This window comes from Bidens hawaiensis, unplaced genomic scaffold, assembly GCF_021521415.1.
Source record: "Bidens hawaiensis isolate Kalapana, Puna unplaced genomic scaffold, B.hawaiensis_p1.1 tig00000888_1, whole genome shotgun sequence".
Taxonomy (NCBI): Eukaryota; Viridiplantae; Streptophyta; class Magnoliopsida; order Asterales; family Asteraceae; genus Bidens; species Bidens hawaiensis.
This window is the reverse complement of record NW_027491051.1, coordinates 3,012,577-3,036,436: the sequence shown is the minus strand read 5'-3', so window position 1 is coordinate 3,036,436 and position 23,860 is coordinate 3,012,577. Positions and strand designations below refer to the sequence as shown.

The 23,860-nt window shown below is 38.2% G+C and overlaps 2 protein-coding genes and 1 pseudogene across 3 annotated transcripts in view; 1 reads left to right on the top strand and 2 right to left on the bottom strand.

The window, feature by feature from the left end:
• Positions 1-4,607, top strand: part of LOC143544069 (acyl-coenzyme A thioesterase 4, mitochondrial-like) — a 135,554-nt gene extending 130,947 nt beyond the window's left edge. The window contains exons 1-5 of one of the 2 annotated variants that reach the window (XM_077036233.1): positions 1,133-1,607; positions 2,815-2,992; positions 3,443-3,915; positions 4,067-4,195; positions 4,299-4,607. In XM_077036233.1, the coding sequence (XP_076892348.1) occupies positions 1,137-1,607; positions 2,815-2,992; positions 3,443-3,915; positions 4,067-4,195; positions 4,299-4,433 (1,386 nt within the window). In that variant the 5' untranslated portion in view covers positions 1,133-1,136 and the 3' untranslated portion in view covers positions 4,434-4,607. Of the gene's footprint in view, positions 1-1,132; positions 1,608-2,814; positions 2,993-3,442; positions 3,916-4,066; positions 4,196-4,298 lie in introns of those variants that run through there. The other variant, XM_077036239.1, reaches the window with a different exon arrangement.
• Positions 4,608-6,711: 2,104 nt separating this feature from the next.
• The window catches only part of LOC143543721 (uncharacterized), a 47,368-nt gene continuing 30,219 nt past the window's right edge, over positions 6,712-23,860 (bottom strand). Inside the window, exons 3-6 of the mRNA XM_077035982.1 lie at positions 9,191-9,350; positions 9,027-9,108; positions 8,729-8,945; positions 6,712-7,201 (exon numbers count right to left, since the gene is read on the bottom strand). Coding sequence (XP_076892097.1) covers positions 6,882-7,201; positions 8,729-8,945; positions 9,027-9,108; positions 9,191-9,350 — 779 coding nt within the window. The 3' untranslated portion in view covers positions 6,712-6,881. The remainder of the gene's footprint in view (positions 7,202-8,728; positions 8,946-9,026; positions 9,109-9,190; positions 9,351-23,860) is intronic.
• On the bottom strand, positions 18,836-20,774 carry LOC143544038 (protein RTF1 homolog pseudogene; annotated as a pseudogene).

Sequence of the window (23,860 nt, the reverse complement as noted above, 5' to 3'; positions counted from 1 at the left end):
AATTCAAGAACTGTGTGCCAATACAGAAATATTAAGTAGTTGGATTAGGACGTTTGAGGAAAAGATAACTATAGGGTCATGCTACGAACACCTAATATTATCCTGTCTGTGGGAGAGGGCTATATTTCGCGAATAGGGTGGTTTTGTCGTATGTTGTGTGTACCTTATCTACCACGGACAGGTTTCTCTGTGGCGGATAAGGTACCCAACAACCTGCTAGGCTGCTACTATAAAATTAGTCAAACCTCGTACCATATTCATCGCGGATAGGGCTCTTTGCCACGGATTGTTTCAAAGTTCAATTTTTTAAGCTTAATAGGCCCATCACGTGTAGGGGACCGGGTTGGGCCTATTGGGCACGTAGGATTCATTAATATGTAATGAGTTTAGGGGTTGCATTTAGGGTTTTATTATATTTGAGACTAGCAAGTTAGGTTCGTCTATATAAACCGAGTTATGGTTAAACATTATAGAAGGTGAACAAGATGTAACCGAGTTAAGGTTGGAAGGTTTGTAATCATTTTTTTGAATTATATTTTCTGATTAATATAAACAAGAGTTATTTGTTTACATCGTGTTTGATTATCGGTCCGAGACTTGATTTATTACAATTGATTGAATTGAGCATTCACAAAACATACAATCAGGCTATGCATATAACGATCAGCTGGAGCAGTTGGGCTTACCAAATTTGAATATACTTCCAGACCTGAACCATGAGCCGGGCTATGCATATATCGAGTAGTTCGGCTTACCAAATATTGACCAGGTTTGTTTGTATATTTATATAATACAATAGTAGTCGCTAGTTATTTTTTAAATATGATACGTTGTCATTATATTTTTTCTAAGTGTATGTCATATATGACCGGAGGAAAATAGGACGCTAAATACATACGAAGTTAGACCGGAAGAACAGTCTTATAGTCAATATTCATACCAGTTATATGTAGATGGTTCGTATTACGAAACCCAAAATTTATACAATTTACCTTTAAAACAGCCTTTATGGTACAAGTTGAACCTCCTCCCTAAACAAAAGTATAGCAGACCCCACACACCTACAAATAACCACCCAATCAAAACTCCATTCTTCTTGTTCACAATTTTATCTCCAAACATTCACTCTCAATAAAATGAAATCATCAAGATTCAAATACGCTATTTCAACCTTAAACAAGACCAACCCAAGATCCCATTACCCCCAAATCCTCACCCGGTTAACCCACACCGGACCATCCGACCCGATCCCAATCACATCCACCGTATCCTCACCGGACGGCGTCTCCGCCATTGACGCCGGCAGCTCATTGCGGAAACCCATCAGCCTATGGCCCGGCATGTACCATTCGCCGGTCACCAATGCTCTTTGGCAGGCAAGATCCATAATTTTTGAAAACCCTCATGCTGCCGGAGGTCTTAATAATAATAATAATGATGACAGCTCCGTTACTAGTAAACCTCCGTCTCTTAGCCGGACGACTATTTTGTACCCGTTTTCGTCCGATTATATTCTCCGGGAGCAGTATCGGAACCCGTGGAATAGCATTCGGGTCGGGAAGTTGCTCGAGGATCTTGACGCGCTCGCGGGGACAATTTCGTTTAAAGTATGTACCTTTACTGTTTTTCGGTCGGGTTATTTGCAGTTTTTAACATATTAGGAAATGCATTTTAGGCTATGTGCAACGGTTCAACTAAAAGTGAAACTGGAGGATAAATACGCGAAGCGGTTTAACTAACTAACATGATTATTATCTAATGTTTTTTTTTTAATATAATTATGTGAGTGGGTGAATGTGATCGGTTGGAAAAAACACCTCTTTGCGACTCACATCCCTAGTTAGCGTGCAAGGGGACTCTTTCCTTTTTGGCACCCGTGTGATTAGGTTATGAAATGGAGGTGGTAGGGGTGCCACCGCACTACACAATGTTTAATAAACAAACAAAGTAGCACTCTATTAGTAGGGTTAGGGAGGGTGGAGGTAGGATAAGTAGGGGCACTCAGAGTTTGGTTTAAAAAAGTGAAATTGTCCAAACTGGTAGACTCCGTCAATTGGGCACCTGTTTAAGACACAATTAATCCTGTTAATAATATATGATTTTTTTTCTATTTTTTAAATAATTGAAATTAGTAGGCTAGGCTCCTTATTGGTACATAAAACTTAAAACTGTGTTATAGACATGAGACATAAAGTAGTTAAACGAGTCATATTCATGGCTCGTTGTTCCTAACCTGTTAAACACGATAAGACATGTTTTGCCAGCCCTGCAAACTAGTCATCTGTTCGGTTTTGTTGTTGGTTTTTTGTTGTTAACCTTCGGTCGGTTGGGTTAAAACATTTAATCCGTAGTGAACGGTTTAGTTTGCAATTTATACGAAAACTGTCCATGTCAAGTGTCAACCATGAAACCAGGCCGCATACGAATCGTTGGTAACGGTTTGGTTTGGTTCCATATGTATTTTCAACGGGTTGGCTTTGGTTCACAATGGTAAAAAACTGTTAATTACGGCTTGACTCATACTTTGATCTGAAAATCGTCGAAACCAGACCGTGAACACCTTAAGGCTGCTCCCACTCAGACCTCTGGCTCCAAAAACCTTTTCTTGACATGTAAAAGTATAGTATCTAGATAACATAAAGTGTGACACAGGAATCGAAACAACAAAACAGAAGGTACTAAAACGCAATAGCACTAATAACACAAAATGGTGAGAAAACTATAGTGGTAACAGATAAAGAAGAGAGACATGAATAAGGTAGGTAGAACATGAACAATATTTATAACATTTTGTTTGTGGTTGAATTTGTGCAGCATTGCTTCAATCATCCTAGTATGGCTGAGTCTTTATTGCTGGTGACTGCTTCTGTGGACAAAATGGTAATTAAAAGACCGATTCTGGTGGACTCCGATTTGAAGATAGTTGGAGCGGTTACTTGGGTTGGGAGATCATCCATGGAGATTCAACTAGAAGTTCTTCAATCCACTGAAGGTACAATGATGTTTGGCTATTGTTTGATAATTAGAATTTGTTTTCAGTTTAGTTCTAGCTGGTTATATAGTAATGATTGCTCAAAACGCTCGCCGCTAACTAGAAGCTCTTTCAAAAAGAGCTTGAGGAAAGCTCGCTCAAACCAGCCGGCTCAGTCTGTAAACGAGCAGAGCCGAGCCAAGTTCGGCTTGGCATGCGGCTCGCTCATGACTGTTTTTTTTTTTTTGAAAAGTTCATGACTGTTTTTTGTTGGTTGGGTCAAATGAAAGTTCAATTTTTTTTAATGTGTACAATTATAGCCCAAAATTTAATTCGTTAGTTTATAAATTCTGCACCGTGTGTTTGTTACAAATATATTTTAGTTTTTATTTGTACTAATAGTATTTTTAAAACCAAGACGCAGTCACGCAAATACCCTCATAAACATATAACATTTCTATTAATCTACAGAAACATCCGATCATCAAGACTCACAAGCTCTAGTTGCAAACTTCACTTTCGTGGGTCGTGATTCCAAAACGGGCAAATCCGCAACATTAAACCAAATCACACCGGAGACCGAAAAAGAGAAATTGTTATGGAAAGAAGCTGATGAGAGGAACAAATTATGGAAAGAGAAAAGACAGCAACAAAAGAAGGAGTTTGATAATATTAAGGAAACCGAGAGATTAAACGCGTTGTTGGCAGAAGGACGCGTGTTCATTGATATGCCTGCTTTAGCAGACAGAGATAGTATTCTTATACAAGATACCTGCTTGCAAAACTCATTGGTGTGTATGCCACAACAAAGGAATACACATGGGAGAATATTTGGAGGGTTTTTGATGAGGAGAGCTTTTGAGTTGGCGTTTGCGACTGCGTACGCGTTTGCTGGTAGTGCTCCGGTTTTTCTTGAGGCTGATCATGTTGATTTCTTGAAACCTGTGAGTATCTCTGTTTCTTGTTTATGGATGATTTAGTATCAATAATGTGTGTGTGAGGACCAATATTATGTTAAGAACTACAAGAATTGCATAAGGCACTTGTACGTTTTGCTTTAAATGTCTAAACAACAATTTGATTTTTTGGTACTAGGTGGACGTTGGAAACTTTTTGCGGTTCAAGTCATGTGTTTTGTTCACTGAACTCGAGAATCCTGAGGAACCTTTGATAAACATAGAAGTTGTGGCTCATGTGACTCGGCCCGAGCTAAGAACTGCAGAGGTAAGCATGTAAATAGTTGATTATCTTATTATTATTATGATTTCATATTAAATAATGACTTTTAAAACACGAACGGTTGATGATTTGTTGTATTTTTTGCAAGGTGTCCAACAAGTTCTACTTCACATTTACAACAAACTCAGATGGCACGACAAACAGTAAGATCCGAAGTGTTGTTCCAGCCACAGAGGAAGAGGCTCGTCGAGTGATTGAACGGATTGATGCTGAGAAATGTTGACCGTGACATGGAAAGTCAACTATCTTTTTGACCATGTAAATTTCATTGAGCGACGTATGCAGATTGAGATCGAGTATGTAGAGCTATAAGTTAAGGTAATTGTTGATAGCTGCACAAGATTGAAATTTGTTAAGAAGCGATTCAAAGAATGCTCTGAGAGGATACGCAGATTATTGGTTATACAAACAGTATGATATAAACTTTAACCGAAAACGAAATTGATGTTATCTTCTAATAATTATTGGTACACAAAGATAGATTTACAGACCAAGTATTCTAATTTATCTTGAATGAGCAAAGAAAGTATTTCATGTTTATTGAAATTTGAAATGTTAATAGTTAGGAGTAAGACAGAAAATAGGCAGCTTCTAACATCATTTTCCTCACCATGTTGGTGATGATAACAAAACACCATCATATGACAAGTCAAGAACGGCTAGTCGGAGTTAGGTATGCATATGGGTTTCGGTTCGCACGAACCCAATTTATTTTTAGTTTTATATATACGTATAGTACATACAAAGGTAGCAAGATGGATGGATCGGAATGAACTTGGGTTAGGATGGGTTATTTAAAAAAGAAAGTTAGGTTAACTTAAAATTTACTTTTTTAAATAGCGGTTAACTATGTATTATAAAAAGACGTACCGGCACTGGGTCATGCGCATACTGTTGTCCAGTCACATGTTACGCATGTAGAGGCCCTTGATAATGTTTTTTATGCTTACCGAAGTCCGGCTACAACTTATGTGTGTATTGGCTTACGCGTGTACCGACGTATGGTAATGGATGACGTGTGTTCCGGCAAATGTGACCATTTGGGTCATTATAAAACCTCATGGGTTATTTTGGGTATAAGAAAAAAGGTGGAATAGGTCAAGATGGGTTAAACTAAACAAAAGAAAAAAAAATAGAATGAGCCAGGATTGATTTAAGACAAAATTTGCAAAATTATAAACCTATAGTTAATACTTGTTGGCCAAGGCGGATCAGGCATTTGATGATACTTGGGACAACACCATAACAATAAACCCTAGTCAACCATCTATACTAAAATCTTAACTTGGAAAACAAGACAACCTAATCAAAGAAACTACATAACTCATAATACTCTTACCATACCAACAAAAACATACTAAAATAAACTTTACAAAACAAGCCCCGAACTTTTAACAAATTGAGATTGTTTCTTCACACGGATATAACTTTTAAACCAAGTTGTGCTCTAGAGCCCGACACTCGTCAATTTAGGTAGTGAATTCAAATTACATATAAACGTCCATAGCTTGTAAAAAATAATCAATTTTAATTGCGACGCGCGTGTAACTTTTAAACCAAGTTACCCAACGCAACGGTCATATTATAACCGCCTTAATTAACTACCAATCAACTTTCACTAAGTTAGGTAAAAATCTCAAGTGAATATTGATCTCCATATAGAAACCCTTTTTTTTTTGGTTTATTGTTTATAAATATATTATCGGCTGATTATTTGTTAACATATAATTTGAAATACATTATCATCGACCACCATGGTTCTTCCAAACCTCAGTAGTACCACCGGAATGAATATGAATAATAAGAAGAAAACGAAAGGTCGGAAAAAGATAGAGCTAAAGAAAATAATAATAATAACATGAACCTGCACTACTAATTTTTGTAGAGATAAACTGCTTTCCTAATTTTTGTTTTTAAGTCGAGGTGCCTCTTTCTAGCCAAACCACAACATTACAACCCCCCCCCCCCCTTTTTCGAAAAAAACTATAGGAACACTAAGCCTCCCAAAAAACCACCCAACAAACAAAATTGCACCAAAAACACCTGATAAACAAACACTTGTTGAACTTAAATGATTGTAACAGATAATCAAACACTTGTTAAGTGATTCATTCACGTCCGACTTCTATTTAAATTTAAAAGAGAAAATGGGTGATGAGTTGAAAATGTAGGGATGTTTATATGGTTGAAGGTGAAATTGAATGTTTTAATGAAAACGATATGACAGACCAGACAATTAAAGGCGACTAAGGGCTCCCGTAGTACTGGAGATAGTCTCAGCAAAATGGTTATTTAGGTTTCCCAATAATTTGGTTCTTATTTCCGAGTAAACATGTACACTCAAGCACTATACACTGCCAACCAGTAGAAGCATAAAGCATTCAAAGATGGGATTGAATGTATCAAGTTTTAGCAAACTTTTAAAGTTCTAAATTTATTGTATCTAAAGAAATCTGAAGAAACATGTTTTATAAAAGATAATTTATTTCATCAACAAAGCAAATACATAGATTCTACATATGTTGCATGTATTCATGTATGTTATCAACTGCTAAAATTCAATATCACTTGGTGAGCAGAAAGAATAGATTATCAAACCAGCCATTTCTTCCGATCTCCAATGACTAGCCCACGTGTCGTCAGAAGTACATATGACTTGTGTGTATCAAGATCACCATGTGAATGAAGGCAATACGTATGACGGATACGCGTCATACTTTGACGCAAGAGCCTGCACGGATGACAGGTCAGCAGGCTCTCCAAATTCTTTGAGTCCAAGTTCACTTGAGTGGATCCCGCAAGTAATAAATGCAGATTCAATTCCGGATGCATTTGCACCCTTTATGTCATGATGTAACGAGTCCCCAACAGCAATAGAGTCTGATGCATCAACGCCCGCCATAGCAATGGCAGATTTGTAAATTATTGGATACGGTTTGCCCATCCATTTAACTTCACCGCCCAGCTTTTCATAAGTGGATGCTAGTGTACCTAAAAAACAACCACAAGGCTTTTTGATCATTGGTGTACAGTACATTCAGAAGCTGCATCTCTTTTACAGTTTTGCATATAAGCCTTTTTATCAAGTGAACCTTTCATAGTTTATTCATACATCGGCTATTTTTACAAATCAGCCTCTTGCACACCCTAGTTTTGACCAAGTTTGACCAATTCTGACTATGTTTGACTAACTTTGACCACGTTTGACCAATTTTGTCCATGGTTGACCAGTTTTGACCATGTTTTGCCATGACTAATTTGACCGATTTTAAAATGTTTCACCAGTATTGACCAAGTCTGACCAACTTTTGGCCATGTTTGACTAATTTTGACCAAGTTTAACCAATCTTGACATGCTTCACCAACTCTGACCGATTTTGACCATATTAAATCAAGTTTGACCAACTCTGAACAAATTTGGCCACTTTTGACCAATTTTGACTCAGATGTGCATTAGGCACTACCTCAAGCACGCTTTTTACAAACCAAGTTTTTATCCTTTTATGTAAGTGTACTAGCTTCTTAAATAATTAGAATTTGCCAAATACTTGAAACAAGAGCACATCCAAAAGCTGTACATGCTCCCCAGAATTGTAAGAAAAAAGTAACATGTTTACCAGGCATGATACGTAGTTCTCTAGCCTCGACAGTCACAAAGTCAGGATTTGCTACCACCATAGGTATCCCTTTAGCTGCACATTGTTCTAGAATCTCCTCGGTGCGATATCACTTGAGGTAAACCCTTTAACAATTTATTACAATATTTTTATGTTTCTGATTCAAATATATTTTATATATGTTGTTGTATTGCTGCAGGGTCTAGGGCTGCAACTTTGGGTCTTTCTTCTGGTGAATCGGTTTCTAAGAAGCTTGAGGAGCTCGAGGAGATTCTAGAACAATGTGCAGCTAAAGGGATACCTATGGTGGTAGCAAATCCTGACTTTGTGACTGTCGAGGCTAGAGAACTACGTATCATGCCTGGTAAACATGTTACCTTTCATAGTTTATTCATACATTGGCTATTTTTACAAATCAGCCTCTTGCACACCCTAGTTTTGACCAAGTTTGACCAATTCTGACTATGTTTGACTAACTTTGACCCGTTTGACCAATTTTGTCCATGGTTGACCAGTTTTGACCATGTTTTGCCATGACTAATTTGACCGATTTTAAAATGTTTCACCAGTATTGACCAAGTCTGACCAACTTTTGGCCATGTTTGACTAATTTTGACCAAGTTTAACCAATCTTGACATGCTTCACCAACTCTGACCGATTTTGACCATATTAAATCAAGTTTGACCAACTCTGAACAAATTTGGCCACTTTTGACCAATTTTGACTCAGATGTGCATTAGGCACTACCTCAAGCACGCTTTTTACAAACCAAGTTTTTATCCTTTTATGTAAGTGTACTAGCTTCTTAAATAATTAGAATTTGCCAAATACTTGAAACAAGAGCACATCCAAAAGCTGTACCTGCTCCCCAGAATTGTAAGAAAAAAGTAACATGTTTACCAGGCATGATACGTAGTTCTCTAGCCTCGACAGTCACAAAGTCAGGATTTGCTACCACCATAGGTATCCCTTTAGCTGCACATTGTTCTAGAATCTCCTCGAGCTCCTCAAGCTTCTTAGAAACCGATTCACCAGAAGAAAGACCCAAAGCCTCAGTACCATGAACCAAAATAAACTCAGCTTGGTCAACATTCTCTACAACTTGCAGCCCTAGACCCTGCAGCAATACAACAACATATATAAAATATATTTGAATCAGAAACATAAAAATATTGTAATAAATTGTTAAAGGGTTTACCTCAAGTGATATCGCACCGCGGTCACTCCATGTAATGTGAATGCAGGTCTTTCCTAGTGCTTGAAACCAAGGATCATCTCTCCTGTTCACAATTTAGTTCATATTACATGAATTTATTCTTTTATGTATTAATATTATGAACATGAGTTCAAGTGTTTGACAACCTTTGAAGATGCTGATATGTTAGTTCTCCACTAGTGATGGCTCCAGCAAAGAGTGAAGGATCAAAACCAAGAGACTTTAGTTTATCCAAAGTTGTTGAAGCACGTCTTGATGAGTTGCTAATAATAATCATTTTGGCCCCACCAGCAGCAAGATTTTCCACTGTTGAAAAAGTATGAAACTTAGTATTTTCACTGTTAGATGAATAACATGTTTTGAGATGATAATAATGGAATTTTAACTGACATTCCTTACCAAAATGTCAAGGGTGATAACATACATGTGGATATAGCCCCAGGATACGGTTGTTTTCCATCGTGAAGAACTCCAAACTGATCTAGAAACCATGCCTGCACCCATGAGAGATTAGGTAGTTAGTTAGTTAAAAACTACGAAATTAAAGGTAAGATGCACAGGACAGACATGGTGAGTTTTGTGTCCTTATGTTAATCAAAAGAGAAATATTCTTTTGCAGTATCAGATCAAAGTGTTTTAGTTTAAATCATATAGCTAGGTTTTAGCATACTCGTAAATCCACAAGAAATAGAAAGTATTTCACTGCATGATTTAAATAAGAAAACATAATGAAATATTGAAAACCATTTACAGAAGAAACTGGATAAAAATCAAACTGAAATAAAGCATTGACCAAGCTAATCACTTTAGGGGATAAGAAAAACATGTCTATTTTCAAGTAAACTCATGAAATTCTAAAAAGTCTGACATGTCATCATCATCATCATCATCATCGTCGTACTCAGTATATCCCACCAATAGCAAAGCTATGGTAGGGTCTGAGGAGGGTAAAAATAAAGTTATATTCGGGTCGTGTTAAGTAATGACCTGTTTAATGTTTGCTTGTGAATACGAGTAACTAGTGAGTTCATAACAAGTTAAACAATCAAATACCCTGACTCAAATTATTATCTTTTTGCAATTGGAGTGGTTTAATTGATCGGTTTCGTTTCTTTATCAGAAGTGAAGTTAAGTGAATGTGAGTGATTGGAGAATGGGCACTTAACTAATAAAATAAATATGTTGGAAGTGAAGAGTTGATAAAATGGTTTAAAAGGAAAAATTAATTTCACTTTTAGAAGTTAATAGCTGAGGAAAAAATAAAAATCAAAACATTTAACTTTAAATATTGGCATTTTTCATCTGTACGAAACTAATTGTAATCTCTTAAAGAAACCCTTAAACATGTTGACAGTTTAACCTACTTACTAGACGGGTTGTGTTCAGGTTGACTATATGACTATACTTAGGCATGAAGAACTATTAGCATGTCTAAATGGGTTATACTTGTATTTAGGTTAGGTATAAAATATATGTTCCCGGTCAATGGCACCAAGCCACCAAAATCAATAATCAAGCAAAAGCACAAGTAGAGCACAAGAATGTGATCAATAATCAATAAAATTACCAAAAAACTTCAAAAGTCGATTTTCAAATTTATTTTTTTTAGTGTGAACGTCCTTTAAATAAAGTCCATGTTTTTTCAAGACCATATTGACACATTATTATCTTAAACTTGATGTCATTTTGTGTGCAGTAAAGGCAGAACAGGATTTCAACAGCAGAAACGAAATTCAGACAAGTCGGTTAGCACTTCTTAAGTATTTGAAGTTTGACATATAATTTGATTTTTAAGAAGGAACATTTCTAGATATTTGTGAATTGATTAAACATGGTTTTCTATGTTTTTGAGTTAGTTTGGGTGGTTCAGTTAATTAAGTAGCAACTTTTATTTCCTTCAACAGATAATTAAGGAAGTATGTTTCCAAAGCCAAAACCACTCCGAGTGGTGTTGGAAAACAGCCAGCCAAAAGAATAATAATGTTGGAAAGATTGATTTGATTGTTCACCTATTCTATTCTGTAGATTAGCAATTTGATTTAATGATGATGATGATGATGATACAATATCCCATCCCTAACGTAACTGACCTAGGCTATAATATAATTTGTATCGAGATAAATCTAAAAATATAATAACTAACAATGGAATGGATTTGAAAAGTAAAGATGGATGCCTTGCAATTTGGCGGAGACCTCTTGGCATTTGATACACCACCAGAGATTGAGGCTGCCATCGTCTCTCTTGATTCTTCTTCCACCGCACTTCCGATATCCAAAGGAAACACCGCTCTAGTCGTATTATTCCTATTCCAAACCCAAAAACAGATAGATCAGTAACCAAATAATAATAATAAAAATTCAATAAAAAAAATTAGCTTCAAATTTAAAAAGAAGAGCGAAGTTAAGAATTCAAGCGAAGTTAAGACTTAAGCGAAGTTAACTTTAACTTCGCCTACAGTACTGTTAAGAATAAAATTTTTATTTTTCGGGTTTCTATTGTGTTTTCGTTTCGTGAAAGATGACTTCTATAAATATTACGGAACTGGTAAAGATGGAAGTGGAAGCGGGTTCAGCTACTAAGGCACCGAAGATGCTTAAGGGAACCGATTTTGTGGCGTGGAAAGATCGGTTTGAGCAGTATGTTAAATATCAAGACGCTAAGATGTGGGTGTGCATTCAAGATGGATACATTCCACCAACTGCTTTGTATGAGGGTCGTGAACAGATTAAGAAATACAATAAGATGGAAGAGGAAGAAAAGAAGATGTATGAGGCTGAAAGCAAAGCTCATGCTGCGATAACAATGGCTCTTCCACAAGAGATTCTTCACACCTTCAGGAAATATAAAACTGCTAGAGAAGACTATGAAAATTACATTGCTGCGATAACAATGCATCTTTCATTGCTTCGTATGAAAATTACATTAAAGGCAAGATTGTTGATCCTGCAACTTTAGACGAAGACTATGATCAGATCGATGCTGATGATCTGGAAGAGATGAATCTGCAGTGGCAGATGGCGTGTAAGAAGGGTTAAAAGGTTTATGAAGAAGACTGGTAGAAAGTTTGTTGGTGAAAGACCAGGATTTGATAAGTCAAAGGTGCGGTGTTATAACTGTCAACAGAATGGACACTTTGCTAAAAAGTGCACAAATGAACGTGTAGAACGCAGTCAGAACAGGTCTACACAACAGAGTGGTGGAAGTAGTGAGAATAGGGCGATGATATCCAGACAGAACGGGGAATACAATTGGAATCTGCATGTTGAGGAAGTGTTCGAACAGGCCAATTTGGCGAACATCGAAACTGCAGGAAGTGAGAAAGTGACTGGAGAAAATCAAGCTTGCATGGCAGAAGTGACAGATCAGCTCTCCGAGGTAAGTACTTGACTCCCTTGCACGAAATGTGAAAATCTGTCTGAACAATTGACAACAATAACTGATCAGTTTGTTAGTTTGGATGCTCAATTTAAAACATTAAAAGAAAATCATCGTTACACTAAAACTAGAGAAAACAGTTACAAGGTAAAAATAAAAGCTAGTGAAAAAGATATCAGAAGTCTTAAAGCCAGTCTAGCTGAAAAAATACAAGTAATTGATCTTAGCTATGAAGTGTTAGAAGAAAAAACCAAACTAATAGCTGAAAGGGATAAACAGATAGCTGATCACCAGATGAAAGTGGTGGAACTAAACAGAAAGCTTGAGCAATTTAGAAATTCCTCTGCTATACTTGATCACCTTGTAAGTGATCAACGTTCCCCAGTTAAAAGGGGAGGAATTGGATATAATGAAGTTCCACCACCTTATAATCATAACTATACTTATGATCCTAGTAATCAGAAATCTGTTGATGTTGAAATTGGCCAGACAGTTCCTGTTAAGGTTACGATTAAAGATCCAGAAGTTAGTAAAGGCGAAACGAGTAAACCTGTTTTGAGTGTTAAGATTTCTGTTCCTAGTTTTGTCTCATCAAATTCGGACAAGTCATCCGAGTCGAGTGAGACAAAACAAGAGGCAGTGTTACCAAAACGTGGAGAGGAACATAAACCAAATGAAAAGAATTCTCCACTAAACCCGTATGTCCCACCATATGTTAGACAAACGGGCAGTAATGCAGCCTCAACATCTAAAACAACTGTTGATACGAAAGTTGAACACAGGAGTTGTTTCAGATGCAATCAATTAGGACACCTGATTGCTGATTGCCCTCTGAAGCAGAGATTCAGAGGTATGAGGTTTTCGAAAACTGAGAATAGAACTAACAGTAAGTACTATAATGGTAAAAATGAAAACTCATCAAAGTTCAGACATTCGACTAATCCAGGTTTTCAAAGAAATCGATCTCAGTTTTTCCCTGTTAACAACCAAATCTTTAGTAATAAATCATTTAATTCACGATGGTTTGGATGGCCTCATAGTCAATCTACAAGAAGGTATCCTTTTAGGACTTACAGAAATCATTCTAATACTAACTTTGGACAGCCAAAGTACGGGATGTATCGACCCAAGACCAATAGGTCTTGGGTCCCCAGATTTTAATCCTCTGCTTTAATCGTGCAGGAACAGTTAAACAGGGCTGCAAACAATCTATGGGTTGTGGATAGCGGCTGTTCCCGGCACATGACGGGTAACAAGAATTTGTTACACGAATGGAAACCTGTTCAGGTAGGAAGAGTAAGTTTTGCTGAAGAGAGTGGTGGAAGGATTACTGGAATTGGGACGGTGACTAATGGTAAAATGACGTTAGAGAAAGTGAATTTCGTTGAAGAACTGAAGCATAATCTGCTGAGTGTATCGCAGATCTGTGACAAAGATTACACTGTGCACTTTACCAAGAATGAAGCGATCGTATTATATCCTGGTTTCAAGATACCAGAGGATTGGATAGTAATGAAGGCTCCAAGGGAAAAGAATACGTATGTTATGGATATGAGGTCGACTGAGATGGCAACAGAAGAATCTTGTCTTCTGTCAAAAGCAACTGAATCGGAGTCCGAGTTATGGCATCGAAGAATGGGCCATATTCATCTTCGGAAAATGAACTACATTGTCAAGAATGGGTTGGTGCTGGGTGTTCCCTTGAAAATTTTCAACTTTGAAACGAGAGACGATCCTACAGACTTTGTGGCTCCATTCAGAGATGGTGCGTTTCTGAGAATGGGATATTCTGGTCCTTTGGGGGATACTCAGCGACGCAAGGGGTTCTTGCTAGACCAGTGGCACTTTCTCATGCATGTGATGATAGTGTGCATGTCAGGGAGAAAGGCTGGTACAGATGGAATGGGTGCGACCATGCAGTCGGCGATGACTGCTCTGACTTACAATAAGCGTTACAGCTTTAGTCAGATGGTATTCTACGAGATAGATCGACAAAGACGAGCGGTGGCGCGTGAGAGATTTCTTATGTATCCAAGATTTCTACAAATGATCTTGAATCATGTTGCTCCCACGTTACCTCAGCGCCGCCCGATTAGATATGTGGAGAGTGTAAGCAAGTGAATATTCGCTCAGTGTAGAACATCAAGTGCAAGAAGCAAGCCTGAGCTCCGTCCTCGACATACTCCATTATTTGGGTACTTGATCAACCCAGAGTATGTTCCAGCTCGTGGAGACGAGTTTCGGGATCCAGCACCACAACAGGCTGGAGCACCTCAACCACCTGAGGTACAACAACCTATACCTGCTGCTCCTGTTGTGGCACCGGAGGAAAATGTAGACCTTGATGCAGCGTTTGGCGGTCAAGGATTTTTTGATATGGAGCGTGTTGATCCTGAGGAAAATGTGCAAGTCTCGGTTGCACTGGTTTCGAGTGTGAATGTTACTAGGGCAGCTACGACGGTGACTGATTCAAATTCTTCAGATGATGATGTGGCTGAAGCGAGACGAATTTTAGTAACATAAGAAAGGATTCATAGGAAAAGAAAGAGAGCCGATGATGACAGTGATTCAGATTTTGAGGAAGCACATCAGTTGGTTCGTAGATCGAGAAGGGAACGGACAGGTGCAGGTTCGGGAGCTGGTGAGAGCTCAAGGGTGGTACGTTTCACTCCACCCGCACTGTCCGGTATAACTATAGTTCCTACATCATTACCAGTTACAAGGCCAAGCGCCACGGACGTTCCCGTGGTGGCTACCTCATCCTCATTCGGCCTCCCACCCACTACATTCCAACTCTCGGCTCTGGAGATTGTATCTTTGCCACCTCCAACTCTTACTCCATCGGAGGTCGTCGCAAGATTTATTGAGTCGACAGTTGTAGCTACTGCAGGGTTGTCAGTTACGATACCACCTGCGGTTATGTTTACACCTACTTCTGAGGTCCCGGTTACATTGGAAATCCCTCCTCAGTACACTCAAGATATATCACATCTGAGGTTTGATTTCGATGCAACCTTATCCGACTCGGAACGAATAGCAACGCTTGAAAGGGTCGTGGCAGAACAATCAAGGGTAAATCTTATCCAGACCCATGCTATTCAGCGCCTCGTTGCAGAGAATCAGATACAGTCGTCCCTGCTGATCGAACATGGAAAAATAATTGATGCTTTGAAACAGTTCTTGGCATCTCAGGGGAAGACGAGCTGTAAGGGTGATGAGCTGAGGACTAAGAAGCGTAATGATCGAGACGATGATCCCAATGCATCGAAAGGTGCAGGTGGAGAGTTGCCAAGAACTGAACAAGCTCTTGGGACTTCCACATCTCAGGGGGAGTCAACCAGTGCAGCTGGCGATTCAGGGGGTGATGAGGTGGTGGTCGTGGATGCTGAGATGATAGATGATGAGGTTATAGGTGATGACGATGTGTTACCGGTTGAAGAGATAGAGAAGATTGGTGCTGAGATTGTTATTGATAGTGAGATTGAAGAAGGAGAGATTGTAGAGGAAAACGTTGAGCACGAGATTCCGGAAGTTGATAAGTCAGATATAGGTCAATATATGGGAAGCGATGAGACGGAATGGGAAGAGCAGCCAAGATGGAAAGAAGACTATGCTCAGTGGTTCGTAAAAACTAAGAAACCGGCGGTCCCTACTATGTTCAAGAAAAGTTACAACATCAGGGGTTATGCTGAATCGAGAAAGGGGATTATATGCTGGTTATATGATGAGCAGTTGAGGCTCTTTGTGATTAAAAGGTATGATGAGGTTCAGTACTTCAAGAGACTGTTGAGATCGTTGAATACATTGCCTGAGTGTGAAGTGAAGGACTTAGCCAGATTGGGGTTGATAAACAGAAGTGATGATAACATGGCTAGGGTCATTGGGAGGATTGTCTGGAAGGAAAGTATAAAGGAGAAAAATTTCGAGCTGTTGAAACCACAGAAAGGAAAGCTTGTTGAAGACAAAGACAGAGGAATGAGAGCAGATGGCAAGCCTTGGATGATCATGAAGTATAAGCCGATCCGGTGTTTAAAAGAAGTGCCGATGAAACAAATGCCCAAGGATGTGCTCAAGGATCTGAAGTGGTGGTATGTTGATTGTGAAACAGCTGATGCAGTAATGGAGGATGAAGATGAACAAGAGCTGATGAGAGTATATGATCCTATGCACTTGGTGAATTTGTCTCAAGCTGATCTGCAGGTGCTGAACGAGAAGAAAATATTTTATATTCCTGCTTGGAAAGAAGAAGCGAAGAAATATCAAAGAGTTGTTTTAGTTTGTGTACGAGAAGGCGTTCATGCTTAAAGATGAAAGATACAAGATTGTTGAGATTACAAGACACGTGCTTGAAGATAGAGATATGAAGCTACTGCCAAGGGGGAGTCTGTTGGTACATGATGTCAGTAGTTCAGTATATAGTGTCTGTAATCGAATTAGTATGTTTTGTATTTTGTATTAAGCGAAGTTAGCTCACAAGTTCGCTTATATAGGCGAACTTGTGAAACAAGCGAAGTTAAGGACAACTTCGCCTAAACATGTTTAGGCGAAGTTGTCGTCTGATATAAACATATAGCTGCGGCTAGGTTTAGAAATCGATAGAAGTGAGTTTACGAGTTGTTTAGAGTTTGTGTAATCGGTGATCAGTGAATCACGTGTTTCCAGTTGCAATACAACGTGTCTTGGTTTATTGTAACGTGTGTTTGATCGTGTTAACGTGTATCGTCTTCTACGCTCGTATCGTCTTACGTAGGGATTCCGCACCTACGTAGAACGAGATATTCCGTGTAGATCCGGCTGGGAACCTACAGTCTCGTAAATATGTGAGTTCTCCGAGAATCCACTGTAAACAGATCAGTAAGCTCACCGAATATAAAAACGTAAAAGAATAATCATAAACCATAAAAATTTAACAAATATGAAACATGAGCCCTCAAAAACTTGATATAATATCATTTTCAAACTTATTGACATTTATACCCTCCTCTTAAAACTTTCGTTAGGATACGAGAGTTTTGAGTTTAAGAAGAAAGAGATGGGTGTAATTGTCATATTACAAAATCTTATCTTATAAAAGGGTAGATATAAAATTTAAGTATTTTGAATGGATATATTTGATATCAATACCGTTTTCAATTTATGACATTTGTACCCTCCCGTTTAAACTTGCATCAGGATATGAGAGTTTTAATTGCAAGGAGAAACAGAAGTGTATAATTGCCATATTATAAACCATATTTAATAAAATGGGTAGATATCAAATTTAAGTATTTTAAATGGGTATTATTTGATAGTAATCCCAGTTTCAAACTTATGACATGCATACCCCTCCCCTTAACTTGCATTAGGATACAAAAGTTTAGTGTAAGGAGAAAGAGAAGGGCATAATCGTCATATTAAAACTCATATCTAATAAAACGGGTAGATTCGATATTAATTTTTTTGTCAGGTAATCATGATATCAAGCAAGTTTTCTTAAGAGAATTTATTTTAGATGGAATTACTTACGTGTTTAGTTATATCTTCATGCAACAACCGAGCCTTATGTTCAACCTCCACCTACCAAAGAAAGTTTTATAGTTAGTAAAAAGTATTAATATCATAAAGTGAAACCGCATACAACAATGAACAACACAAAGAAACTTACAACAGTAGGCCTCTTAATCATCCTTAACTCGCTGACATAAATCATCAACTTCTTCCTGTACAAGAAATGGATACTTCAGAATGAACTATGAAATAATTTTCAATCTTTTTATTGTTACCTTACTGAAATCATCATCAGATAATATGCGTATAGGTACATCTTTTATCATGTTTTGAACCTGAAGAAGGATTTCTTCAGATGAGCCATCATTTCCAGGTACACTTTTAACCCCTGCATAACAACAACAATAATAATATTTATATTAATAATAATAATAATCATAATAAAGAACACAATAAGAATATAATCTTTATAATTTACGAAAACAGATACACATTTACAATTAAGATCATACCAAAACAGATAATATTTATACCGGTTTTTTACCTCTACCCAATTAAATAATATTTTTACTTGTTCAAGGAAGTGAGTAATTTATCAATAGTAAATCCCTTCATAGAATGAAATGTTGGTCCCTAAAATTTCATCCTCATTCAGGAAATGGAATTCAACGACTCAAGAAATCAGTGTAAATTTGTTTGTCAAAAGACCCGAAACTCAAAACCAGCAAAGCAGACCCCTAAACTCGAAAATATAACTGACTGCTAAGAAAAACGAAATCAAATAATACACAGATACCAATCATGTAAACTTCTTTTAAGTTTTAAGATATATTAAACATAGATTTAAGTCATCAAAACACTAATAAGATTATTCAAACAACATAAAAAAGCACAAATATGGGAATTAAAACGATAGCTGCAGCAACTTCTATAGCAAACCTCTTCGTCTATTGTAATCACTAACCGACAGAGTCAACGCATGCCTCCTCCCATCGTTCTCAGGAACCTGACACCCAACCGTCGCCTCTATCCTCTGTTTCCGAGACATAAACCCAGCTTGAACCCCGTGGGCCCTACCAAACTTCTGAAGCGCTGCCAACGAAATCGGCAGGTCAAAGTCATGCAACATGTTTGACTCGGTCCCTTGATCAGGCGCATTAGTATCCACCAACTTCCCTGCATCAGCAGCCGCCTCCAATGCAGCTGCAGTAGCCACCAATCCGGCTTTGGGCCCCGCCCCCGCACCCGTCTGCGCATCCCCTCCACCCGCACCCGCCTCGCCAGGCTTTGAAACATAATAATTCCTTGACCGAGTCCACCTTCTTGAAAACGGGTCGTAGCCCCGCTTCACCAGCCTTTAAACCCGTGTTAACCGGCTTCATTTCAGAAGCATTCTTGAAATTCTCGACCCGATTCTTTCTGTTCAGTTCTGCAAGTCTTATTGCTTTCTTATCTTTCATTTGACCTTGTCTAGAAGCTTCGAGTTCTAGAAGCTTTTCTTTAATCTTTTCAACTTCCAGTCATCATGCCTCATTTGAGCCACTTCCATGTCTCTCCTCAGCCGATCTTTCTCAGCCGCAACGTTTAACGGTCTTCTTATAGTTGACTTTTTCTCTTGCAACATTTGCTTCACGGTTTATGCTGAGTACACAAACGAGTTCGTTTTTTCAATCGCTTCTCGTTTTTCCATCACTTCTTCTTTACTAGGCATGCGTCCAACGTGACGATCAACCTCTCGCATTAGCTGGTCAAACTCTTCTTTGAGAGGAGGGGAGTCGGATATCATAGCCATCTGCCACCTGGCAGACGAATTCTCGTTTCCCCAAACGACGTTTAGATATTTATGAGTCATCTTGTTTTCTAACTTATATTGTCGGTCGGGGTCCGCTGCATCCACGCTTCTGACTATGCAGAGGCGGTAAATTCGACTTTCCTGCACGAAGCAACCGATAATCAACTCGTCAAAAAACGGCTCCATAAGCCAATTTTGACCTTCGTATCGTGATTCCTTAAACGTCCTCGTACGGGGAATCGTTTGCAGATTTGTTGTCCTCATCTTCACTCTGGTTCCCACTATCAGCTTGGTTTGATGTGATTTCCTTCGGTATGACTGCTAAGTCAGTATCTCGACGTTTCGAATGAGCCTGACGTTTCTCTTTATCGCGGAGGAGTTTCTTCAAACCATTATTTCTAGCTGACCGGGAAGAAGAACGTAGGTTAATCGTGTGAAGTGGACTGTCTTTTCTTGACTGGTTTGACTTTTCTTTCTGTTTCTTCATATTGTTCTCTTGGTTGCACGGTCATGTAATATCATCTCTGACATTTTTGCAAGGCGTTGTTTTCTGTCTTCTTCACCTTTGTATAGATCACTTCCAACTGAGCCGTCATCACTGTCACGTTCTCCATCATCATCTTCACGGCTGCTGCTTTGTTCATCATCATGTTCTGCGGGATCCAGTCTTTTCTTCAATGGAACTTGTGAAGCAGCCTGCATACGCACGGTCAGTCATCATCTCTGGAATCACTTCCATCATCAGAATATGAGCCCCTACGCCGCCTTCTAGATGGCGGGGGATCCTGCTGCTTCGAGAAGCATCTCATCTAAGTCCGCCATGTTTCCTGCATATTATGTAGCAATTCATTTAGTAACTGAAATAACTGCTTCAACCTTTAGATAAAACCACAACCTTTTATATTATATATTATTATGCACCATATTAAATAGCTATTTCATCCTTACATAAAACCACAAACTTTTCTAACTTATTATGCATACAATTAAGAGAAATATCTACTTCATCCTTACATAAAAGTAAACCACAACATTTTCTGTATTATTTATTACGCATCATATAACTAACTACTTCATCCTAACATAAATCACACCATTTTCTATATTATTATGCATCATATTAACTGATATAACTACTTCATCCTTACATAAAAACACAACATTTTCTATATTATTATTATGCATCATATTAACTGTGATATATAGCTACTTCATCCGTACAAAACCACAACACATTCTATACTATTATGCATCATATTAGCTGAGACAACCACTTCATCCATACATAAATCCACAAACTTTTCTCTCTTATCATGCATCATATTAACTGAAATAACTACTTCATTCTTTTAGGTTCAGGGCCAAGTTAACACAAACAATTCATGTACTTGACACTTTCTGAACTTCAACGAAAATACAACTGCTGAATCTCAAAATACGTTCAAATTCCCATGATCTCTTTCAAAAGACTTGGTCATCTCCTAGACTTATTCAATATCATGACCCATTTGCTATTCGATACAAAACCGGTAACCAAATTAACCCATACTCAGCCCGTACCATTTGAGGACTTTTGGTATGGTTGTGTTGAGTGTTTGGTGGGTAGTTTGTGATGTGTTGGGTGTGTTAACAACAAAGTATCTACCTACAATTACCAGACAATTAAGGCCCTAATATACACACGATTAATTACCAGAAGAATATTAAACCTAGATTTTCAATTTTGAGCCCTAAAATTTACAAAAACAAGAAGATCTTACAGTTGTTAAGAGTGGTTGGTGGTTCAAGTTCGGTTCTTAGCAGCAACCTCACAAAACAAACAAACAAACAAACAAAGTTACCCTAGAAAGGTGAGATAAAGATGCAGAACATGAAAGTGAGAAAACATGAAAATGGAGGTGGATGGATATACTTACCACGGTGGCGCTTACTGTTTTGGAGCTCTGCAGATAGATGTGAAGTGAGAAAAGAGAGGGAAGATGAGTATATTATTAGTACCCGGGTTTGGTGGATCAGGTGCTATTCTTAAAAAAGAAAACAAACACGGACGAGAATGGTAAGACATAATTTGAAAAGATGGTAACGGTGGTTTGTTTGAATTGGTGAGAGACACAAACATATATATATATATATATATAAAGGAAAAATAATTTCAATATTCTGTTTGAACAAATGTAAGAATATTTATTGAGGAGACACAAAGGAAAGATTCGTTTCTTCTTTTTGACTAAACGAATGTAGGAGAAGATCAGCAAGTGTTGGGCATACTTTTTATACATGGACCGTAATATACGTATGCTTCCCGGTCCGGTTCGAACCTCCGGTAAAACCTTAATTCCCGTCAAAATCATCCCTAATTAGCCTTATTTTCGACCAAAAATAAGCCACTTTATGGCAAATTCCGGCGATTGGTCAGAGTCTGACGCCCGGCCTATTCGGGAGGTTGCCATCTCTGAAGCACGGAAACGGGAAGCTTGGTTGAGTCCCCGTCCCGGGGGCGGCATGGGGACAGAATCGCCGGACAAACGCCGGGAAACGTTTCGGCTGCCGCTTCTGCAAATCGGGGACGGATTATTCAAAGTCTCAGATAGAAACGTTTCCGGCAAATTGTAGGGTTTTATTATTTAGCATATATAGGCATGCTTCTTGAACACAGATCGAATTCTCCAAGAATAAACTAATATATGCTTATAACATGTTACAAGGATTTAAAGTAACAGCTTTTGTGCAACGCCGAAATAGTCCTGACGTAGCGGGATCGTCCAGTTCACCGCGATATTCAATCCGGAATATAGGTTTGCTTTTGGGATTCCCTCTTCCTAGCTATGACTATGTGACTGGCACAACTCCTCGATCCTAACAAAGTAGTTCCTCCGGAATCCAATGAACAACGATTACTAACCTACTTCTATATACAACTACAAGTGATAACTAACCTACTTCTAAATACACCTGTAAACATGCACTTTGTTTGCAGGATTGCAAGATAATGATCTGACTATCAAACCAGTATATTAGATGATAACCTAACAATCAAATTACTCAAATAGCTAAGACGGGTCTCCAAAGGCGACCAACTTAATTATAACCAGGAACGCATTTACCAAACGAAAAGGACAGTAAGCAAAATTTCAAAACAAAACTTAACTTAATATTTTGAACAAAAAACAATAATAACTAACAGATGTTAATCAAATAGTTGAAGAGAAAATTGGTTTTTTCTCTCCGTACACTTCTTATTTCTTTTGCAAACGGTGTAAATCAACGGCTATCTCCGCCGTACGCCGCCCATTTTCGCCGGGAAACATATTCACTCCGCCGTACGCCGCCCATTAACGGATCTTTCTCAATATCCTCTCCGTCAACTACAGATCTGATATAACCGTTGCTCATTATATACGACTGAAAGCTCAAACAGTGGGTTGAGACAACGAAGTGACAACATCGGAGCTCCTTTACCGGAGCTAGTTTTCTTTTTTTCTGTTTCAGCTAGCTCCTCACCGGAGCTATTTCAACACCTGAGCTTCTCACCGGAGAACACTTCACAAGCCGCTGCTAATTTCCGACGACCTGTACCCCGGTGCTACAACCACTAAATTCCAAGGACCTGCACAATATCTTACGGCAGCCACCGCTGCATAAAGTCGTACGGAACGGATCGGAACTCGAAGGAAAGAATCGGAGTAGTGTGCTGGGTTTAAAACGCCGGTGAACCTTACCCATTATTATTATTATTATTTATTTAATTTATATGTTTGCATATGAAATAACATAAATCAGAGGTTTGGCAGGCATGGAAACTTGAAGAATCACTTAAATCATGTTGGGTTCATCAACGCTTGGGCTCGGTATGGGTCCAATCTACTTGAAGACATGTTTTAGGTTTAATGAAGATTGAAGACATGTATTTGGGCTGCTAGATGTGAGCAATAACCGAATTAACAGTTATTTTTGTACCCTCAGTTAACTGAACAGAATCGAACCATTAATATTTTCATGTAAAATTAGTTTTTATACCTCCATTTCATGTTTTATACCACCATTTCATCTAAAACAATGTAACTGCAAACACAAGCATACAAGACCACCAACATCACTCATTCACTTAATATACAATAACAATAATAATAATAATCATAATAATTATAATAATAATAAT